Source organism: Morone saxatilis, unplaced genomic scaffold (assembly GCF_004916995.1).
Source record: "Morone saxatilis isolate NCDOM2014 unplaced genomic scaffold, NCSU_SB_2.0 Contig24, whole genome shotgun sequence".
NCBI classification, from domain to species: Eukaryota; Metazoa; Chordata; class Actinopteri; family Moronidae; genus Morone; species Morone saxatilis.
Genome location: NW_023339807.1, coordinates 25,032 through 33,914, shown reverse-complemented (window position 1 = coordinate 33,914; position 8,883 = coordinate 25,032). Strand labels below are relative to the sequence as shown.

The window sequence follows — 8,883 nt, the reverse complement described above, 5'->3', positions numbered from 1 at the left end:
TACTACTACTACTACTACTACATTGTAGTAAGATAGATAATTCATTCATACAAATTAATAATATTTTAAAATAAAAAATATTAATTTGAATAATGAACAGTTGTGGAAGAATTCAATAGCCTCACTGTACAATATGTATTGTATTTCGGTTTATTTCTTTGTTTGCTTTCTTTTTATTTAGGCATTTTAAATCTTCAATACAATCCTACCTCCTCCCTGGCAATAGTCATGTTGTCCTCGACATCTCCAAATACAGTAGGTTGGATGAAGTATCCTCTGTCCGCAGCCACTCCTCCTCCACACATTAGCTTGGCTCCCTCTCTCTTCCCACTGCTGATGTAGCCAAGAATCTTGTTGAACTGCTCCTGATCTACCTGGACAGGAGTGCATGCCAGGTAATTCACACTCTCCAGGAGACAAAGCATTGGATGTTCCTGGTCCAATATGCAACTTATACAGTGGCGTAGAAACTAAGAATGGACTTTACAGTGAAGTAGGATACATTTTGTGTCCAGCAGGAAAAATTTAAAAATGAACACAATTAGATTTTTGTGATGGGGTAGAAGGAGTAGATTTTAATGTGGAAATTATAATTCTTTCGCAGAAAAAACTTATCAGACACACATTATGTTAGCCCTCTTTACACTACTGGTGTACTGATTGACATTTATATTTTTATATGTATTTCTTTATATTATCACTGTTTAACTTATACTTAATAATACATATTTAGTTAAAAAGTAATGTGTTATAGTCTCCTGTTTGTCTTACCCTTGAGCCAGGCTTTGGCAGTATATAAAAAAGGTAAATGTTTCTTACCAGTGAGTGACAGTGGTGTGTGTTACCTGAGGTCCCTGCTCAGTCTTTAAGTCAAAAGGGTTTCCCACCACTCGTCTCTTAGCTCGTTCAACACTCCGCTCCACAAACTCATCATAGATGTCTGCTTGGACGTAGGTTCGGGAGCCAGCACAGCAACACTGGCCTTGGTTGAAAAACAAAGCAAAGTGGGACTGCTCCACTGCATCTTCCACTGAAAGAGGAAATGACAAAGACAACCTTAATTCTCGTAAGGAATATTCTTAAAAATAAACAATACTAAAACACTTCTCCACCATTATGTCAATATGTCTTATTATGCATTTCAGGACTTTAAAGAGCATTTGATAGCAAGTGAAAATCTTGTTTTTGCTGACATCCAGTGGTTTTATTTCTCACCTTACTGTAGTGATGGAGAAGTGTACTCAGCATGACAGTACACTGGATCACTGTTAGGTAACAATAATCCACGTCATAATCAATGCCATTTATATGGATTTATATATCCATAATGCATAAGATTGAAGTCAAGATTTAAGGGGTTGACATGACATTTAAAGTGCAACTAAATCCCTAAATTCTGCTAGCTCTCTCCCTCCAAGCAAATTTTAAAAATGCAGCAAAGGACGACACAGGAGAACAATGTAGGGGGTGTGGCCTTATGGCTACAGAATGTGTGATGTGGTTGGTAGCACCAACCAGAGTGACAGTAACCACTGATGAGTTTAGCAGGGATACAGCTGCAGTTAGTCAGAGCTAACCAAGCTAACCAGCCATGAGCTAGTCTTCTGACACCAGGCGATTATTACGCTAGGGCTGTCCAAAAGATTTCAATAATATTCCAATTAATTGTGCAGCCCTAGTAGGCACTGAGTAGAGAGTAGTTCATGGGATTTCTAAAAGCAAAGTATGCCTGGATAGTATTTCAGCCTCGGAAAGCACAGTAAAAACAGTAGCATACAGTATCTTGCCACTTTAGAAACACAGACAGAATACATACTGTTGGCGTCAGAGAGGATGATATTAGGACTCTTTCCTCCCAGTTCGAGAGTGACTTTCTTCAGGTTACTGCTGCCTGAAGCCTGCTGAATTAGATGACCTACCTGATGGACATACAGACAGGATGCAGGTGAGTTGTGACATTTCTCTCTTCTTGCATTTACTTCTTTTGTTTCATTCAGTGAGATAATGAAGATGTTTGTCCTTAACTCAAATTCATGTCTTTCTCTTATTTTTAAAATGTGTTAATTAAACATAATTTGTTCTTTTTTCTCTCTGACAGTCACAGCTGACTCATAGCAAAGATACCATACAGGCAGAGAAGCACAGTGACCATACATACTGAATATACAGAGTGCCTAAAAACAGTATTCAAGCCTCACCCAGATAAAACACAAAATTCTTCACCCTTTAAATCAACTTAGTTTAAGTTAAAGTAAGTTCAATTTAGTAAAGGTACCTTTAGGAAAAAATACAGTTCAGTATACAGTCTATGTGGATAGTTGCACATCACCAATTTACTAATAGCAATTTACAATGGGCTGTGAGTGAACCTCCAAGTGAGTTTGAATAGTCGCTTTTCTGTTACAGAGTAATCTGTTACAGAGTAAAAACAAAACTCAGATGAAAAAGTCCTGAATAACTGCATGAACAAAAGAAAGGCGTTAAATCAGCAATTGCAGCAGAGTAGAAGCTGCAGAGTGCAGAGGTCTGTGCAGACAATTGTCCCACCTCTGTGGAGCCAGTGAAGGCCACCTTGTCAACATCCATGTGCCTTGCAATAGCAGCGCCAGCTGATGGTCCCATGCCAGGCAAGATATTCACAACACCTTCAGGAAAACCCACCTGCAAACAGAATCACAACAACATCAACAAAAGCTTGAGAGAATTTGGTAATTAATTAGTTCATCTTTTTTCTTGGTAAAACTCTAGTTTAAGCATTATGAATGAACTGCAGTCTTCTCAGACCAAGAGAAGAAGAGATAAGTAGACTATTGTAGTAACTATCCGGAGATAAATGCAGGGACAGATTTTGATTTTTTCCACTGCAAAACTGCTCAAATAGTACAAATAGTTTCAAGAACCTTTATGTTAAAGGTTTTGAAGGTTCATTGCCTGTATTAAGCCTTTGTAACTCTGATTGTATTTGTAGTGGCCTAATTCTTATGCTGTAGTAGAATTATTTAATTACCCAGCTTTTACATAGTTCATAACAACATCTATGAGATATGAGATCCCTATGTGCTGTATCAACATTTTCAACATCTGATTAGGGAAGTCAGAGGAAATCTTTCATTTCCCATAATACTGAGGCTAACAACTATGATACATCGCCCTGATAAACAAAGAAAGAGTTTATAATCATACAATCTTAGACAGCATTTCCTAATTTGGGAACACAGCACACCAGTGCAAGCTCTGGAGAAGAGAAAGACCATTAAAATCAAAGGCTAAATAAGAACAGAATTTTCTACTTTGAGTCAATCTTTTTACCTACTGAATGGTCAAGTGTAAATATTGTATTAAAAAAAAAGAAAGAAAACATGACTTTTCTGGTAAGTCACATTAATTGATGTAGTATAAATTATGAAAAGTACCTCTTTAATCAGGCTGGCTACATAGAGTGCTGTGAGTGGTGTCTGCTCTGCAACTTTCATCACCACAGTGTTCCCAGTTGCAAGGGCAGGGCCAAGTTTCCAGGCCTGCATCAAAAGGGGAAAGTTCCACTGCAGGGAGAGAAGGAGAACTTTATTTCCATTTCCCATTCCCAAGTCCATTATTACACGACTAGACTACAAACTGTAGTGTCACTCATTGTTTATATTTTCTGATTGCTCTGATCAATATTCATTACCCACATAGGAAATGTGACATCGCTTTTTTATCACTGTGCACCTTGAATGATTTCAGCGTTCTGGCTGTGTTATGGCTGCGTTCACACCAACTTGAGCCCTTTGTGAAAAAATGCAGCCCTCTCTAAAGTAGAGTGTGTGTGCATCCTAGTAGATTACTTTGTAACAAGAACACTATTTCTACCATTTACCTCACAATCGTCATCATGAAAGATTAAATAGTTACCTTGTTGTAAAATCCTGTCTGTGAGCACAAACTGTTATCTTATCAGATGCAACTGTTTTGGCACCTGATAAGCCCTTAAATACATTAATCTGCAACTCCAATTGTCATCAGCTGACAGCTTGTTTCAGAATTCTGTACCTTACAAATTAACCATGAGAGACATAGAAACAACTGAAGAACTCAATGGAAGATAAACATCAACAACATCTGCAGAGAAGTCTGGGCAACACTGTATTAACATAACAAGCTATTGTGCCTTAAAGTACAATCTACAGTATCATCAAAAAGCAACCTCTGTGCAAATACTCCCCACTGATGGCATGTGCTGTTTGTTCTTATGTGTGGGTTGGAGGGACTACAGCAGATAGGCATAGCTACTGCTTCCCAAGTTAAGATACTTCCAGTGACACTGAGAAAAGAAGCCTTAAGTTAGGGGAAGAGGCATGCATGTTTACATACCATATCTCTACAAACTAGTGTAGACATAATTCAAGATTGAGCAAGTCAACTAGCTGAAGAGGAACATGACTTATCTTTATACAGAAATCTAATTTGGGTTCCGGGAACATGGCGGAGAGGGTAGACGCTTAGGTAACGACCTCTCCCAAGGCGGTTTAAAAAATCCACAAATAAATGTAACTCGACAGATGAAAGCAAGGCATGAGTGGAGGAAACAAACGAGGAAGCCGGAAAAACATTGAAAAGCCAAACAAAGCTGAAAAACAACTTGTAATGGAAGAAATCTCCGAGAGCGTTGCTAGTGCTACTAGAGCTGCTAGAGCTATTCAATTCAATGCGAAGGATGCACTGGCGCAGATGTGGGAGCAGACAGACCGGTTGAGAGAGAAAGTGACGGATTTTGAAGGGAGATCAAGGAGAAACAATATCCAAATTTGTGGCATACCGGAGGACACGGAAGGGAACTCCGCTGCCAAATACCTGGAACAACTGCTAAAAACCGAACTCCAGCTGCCTGAGGGGACTAATCTTCAGATCCAAAGTAAAAGCAGAAATAAAAAGATATATTGAGGAAAATAACAATGGAGAGGTGGACCCAACAATACTGTGGGATGCCATGAAGGCTGTCATTAGGGGAAAACTGATAGCTGAAGCAGCACATGTAAAAAGAGTTAAATTAGAGGCATACAAAAAATATACAGACAATCTGAGGGAATCGGAACAGGAATATCAGAATACAAACGATACAAAAACTTATCAACAGATCAAGATATTGAAAACAAAGATAAATGACTTGCTTTTGGAAGAAGTTGAAAAAAAGAATAAGTTTCTGAAACAGAACTACTATGAAGCAGGCTCGAAGGCTACTAAATTGCTAGCGAAACGAATACGAAAACAACAAGTGCTAAGCAATATATGTAAAATCAGAGATCCAAATACGAGTGAGTTAACCCACAACCCAGAGGAGATAGAGAAAATCTTCCGGAGATACTATGAGGAACTATATACACAGCCAGACTCTGCGGATGAAGAGGAAATGAGAGTGTTACTAAATTCATTGGACCTGCCTTCGACTCTGATATTACAAAGGAAGAGGTAAATGATGCAATAAGTGCATTAAAAAATAATAAATCTCCAGGCAGTGATGGATACCCCGCAGAGTGGTATAAAATGTTCAAAGATGAGCTCACAATAAAATACCTCCATCCTGGACTGAAGCAATCATTACAGTCATCCACAAACAAGGAAGAGACAAAGAGCACTGTAGAAATTACAGACCAATCTCGTTGCTAAACGTGGATTATAAAATATACACAACAATTATTTCAAAACGATTGAATACTTTCATAACAGAAATTATAGAGGAAGATCAAACAGGATTTATAAGCGGAAGGCAAACACAGGACAATATCAGAAGAACTTTGCATATCGTAGATGAAGCACAACAGAAAAAACAAAGCATTATATTAGTAAGCATCGACGCGGAGAAAGCATTCGACTGTGTGAATTGGAGATTTTTATATCAAGCGCTAGAACGATTTGGATTTAACAGTGAATCAGTACAATGCATAAAGACTATATCAACAGCCCAGAGCCAAAATTAAAATAAATGGAAGTCTGACTGATAAAATCAATTTGCAAAGGTCTACCGCTCTTTTCGTAGAACCACTGGCACAACGGCTGGCAGAACGAAGAACTGGAGGGAGTTATGGTGAACGGAACAGAACACAAAATAGGACTTTTTGCTGATGATGTCATAGCCTTCTTAGAAAAACCAAACAAATCACTCCCTGTACTGATGAAACTTTTAGAAACGTACAGGCACCTCTCAGGATATAAAGTTAATATATTGAAAACACATATACTACCATTTAACTATACTCCATCAAAAGAGATTCAGGATTCATATCATCTTAATTGGAACCTAAAGAAAATAAAATATCTGGGGGTCTCCATCACAAAGGATTATCTAAACTATATAAAGAAAACTATGACAAAATAAGCCAAGAGATACAAAAAGACATTGGAAGATGGGCCACTCCCTTGCGCTAGATTTTAACTCGAGAATTTAAATAATCAAAATGAATGTGCTACCTAGGCTCCTCTATTTCATTCACTCTCTACCAGTAGAGGTTTCTCAAACCCAGTTTGTGAGCTGGAACAGAATAATATCAATGTTTATCTGGGCAGGTAAAAAACCTAGTATTAGTTTTGAAACTCTCCAGCTGCCAAAAGACAGAGGGGGAATGGGTCTACCAAGACTGAAAGAATACTACTTTGCAGCCTAGCTGAGATATTTACTCTGCTGGTGTAAACCAGACTACACAGCAAAGTGGAAAGAAATGGAGAAAGAGTTTGGAGGATACCCAATTCAGAATGTGATCGGAGATAAAGAAACATACAATAAAATTAAAAGTAAAATTGACTCAATTACATTGTTCACTCTGGAATTATGGTATAGAATTATTAAAAATTATGGGATAAATAAGGACATACATTTGTTAGTGGGTTGCATCTGACAGTAATTTCAACCCTGCCAGTTATGACAAGGGATTCAAACAGTGGGAAATTAAGGGAATTACGGCATGGTGCACTCTAGAGAAAGACGGGGGGCTGGAGAGTTTTCAGAACATGAGAGCCAAATATGATCTGGGTAAACATGAATTTTATAGGTACTTAAAACTAAGAGATTATTAAGAAAGAAATCAAGATAGATCCCTCCACGGAAGTGAATGGTGTGATACAAACAATAATTAATATTTACAAGGACACCAAAATTAGAATGATATCACCACTGTACCAAAAATTGACAATAAACAAGAATACAACTAATTATATAAAAGAAAAGTGGGAGTCAGAGTTCAACATAGAAATTTCAGACAAAGATTGGCTAAATATGTGGAAAATGCATCAAACATCCACCAATTCGCGGATATGGAGGGAGTTCTCTTGGAAAAATTTGGTCAGATTCTTTATCACGCCCAAGGTCAAGAGTAAATATTTGAGTGTGAATCTACCATGCTGGAGAAAATGGAATGCAATAAGGTACAACTGTTTTGGAAGATGGCACATAAAACTTTGCAAAAGGTATTGAGATATGAGATCCCTATGTGCTGTAAGGTACTCTATTTGTGTAATCTCAGAGAGGAAAATGTACATGCAGGTGAAAGGTACCTGGTAAAAATACTGATAATAGCTGGTAAAAAAGCTATCACAAGGAAATGGGGTAGGGGGTGTTCTTAAAGTCAGGGTTTTTAATCTTAGTTTAATGTATGTTTATTGTATGTTTGTATTTTGTATGCTACTGGATGCTAGAATTTCTTCCATATTTTGTATATTTATTTTTATTTGATGGGATGTACAATATTTTAATCTTTTTCTCCCTGCCATTTTCTCCCTCCATCCCACTCCCCACCTCTCTCACCGGTATGATCTGTCCACAGACTCCAATAGGTTCATGTCTGGTGTAGCAGAAATAATCTCCATCGATGGGGATTGTCTTTCCTTCCCATTTGTCAGCCCAGCCTGCGTAGTACCTAAACACAACATAACTGGTTTAGACACCTTAACAATATTTGTGCTTACACCAAAAGTGTTTTTTATTAACTTCATCTTATTAATGTCTTACCTGTGAGATTACGGTAAAGAGCTAGATGTAACAGTATCGACCACCAAGACTGAGGCAGCCGAAGGCATCAGTAAGAAGTAGCAGGGCAATGTTCTATTAGTCTTGTATTTTGGACTTTGTTTCCCTTTGGCCACACAATGAAGCTTTAAAATGCCATAAAAACCTGTGTTGTGCATTTATTACCTGAAGCATTTCACCACATTGGGCAGGTCCACAGTGTAAGAAACAGCGTATGGCTTCCCATTGTCAAGGGTTTCCAGCTCCTGTGTCAACAACAGCAATTTTACATGTAAAACACTAATTCAAGTTTTGCAATATTATGTGAAATGTGTTTCCAAATTTAAAAATGCTGTCATTCGTCTTAGGAAGGTGTAGAAGAGACCTGCTGAGAAAGTGTTTCTCTGACAATCTGTAAGAAGATATAATATAATATAAATAATGTATATCATACAGTATTTGCCTCACAGGAGAAATATTTTAGCAGTGAAAGTTTACATTTTGTGGCCTCATTCTAATGCTACTATTTGATCGTATGCACTGATCAAACATCCTATGGGAAGTAAGCAGGTATGATTTATGTATGAACATTCACTTTGTTACACACAAAGCTTGATAAAATAACTTAATGTGGGGGCTGAACTTTCAAATAAAAAAATATACATTTAGGCCAAATTAGCATTTTATTGTTGTTTTTTCGATGGCCGATTTATAATTCCAATATCAAAACGGAAAAAATTCATGTATAATTCTATTCTGTTCTACAGGAAAATTCAGGTATATGTTTATAGCAGAATGCATGACAGTTACAGTACAGGGCTTGAAAGAGCTGCCTGCAGGATTAGCTTAGAGTAGATTGCCTGTCTGGTCAGATATAATGTCATGATAGTGACAGCTGAAGACAG

At 37.6% G+C, this 8,883-nt stretch overlaps 2 protein-coding genes across 2 annotated transcripts in view; one reads left to right on the top strand and one right to left on the bottom strand.

Annotated features, from left to right (window-relative positions):
• ppox (protoporphyrinogen oxidase) overlaps positions 1-8,883 on the top strand; it is a gene marked incomplete in the record, with an annotated part of 54,413 nt that overhangs the window by 21,131 nt on the left and 24,399 nt on the right.
• Positions 1-8,883, bottom strand: part of LOC118335989 (aldehyde dehydrogenase, mitochondrial-like) — an 11,940-nt gene that overhangs the window by 1,043 nt on the left and 2,014 nt on the right. Inside the window, exons 3-9 of the mRNA XM_035672510.1 lie at positions 8,165-8,244; positions 7,778-7,889; positions 3,414-3,542; positions 2,548-2,661; positions 1,817-1,919; positions 846-1,030; positions 210-374 (exon numbers count right to left, since the gene is read on the bottom strand). Of these exons, the coding sequence (XP_035528403.1) occupies positions 210-374; positions 846-1,030; positions 1,817-1,919; positions 2,548-2,661; positions 3,414-3,542; positions 7,778-7,889; positions 8,165-8,244 (888 nt within the window). The remainder of the gene's footprint in view (positions 1-209; positions 375-845; positions 1,031-1,816; positions 1,920-2,547; positions 2,662-3,413; positions 3,543-7,777; positions 7,890-8,164; positions 8,245-8,883) is intronic.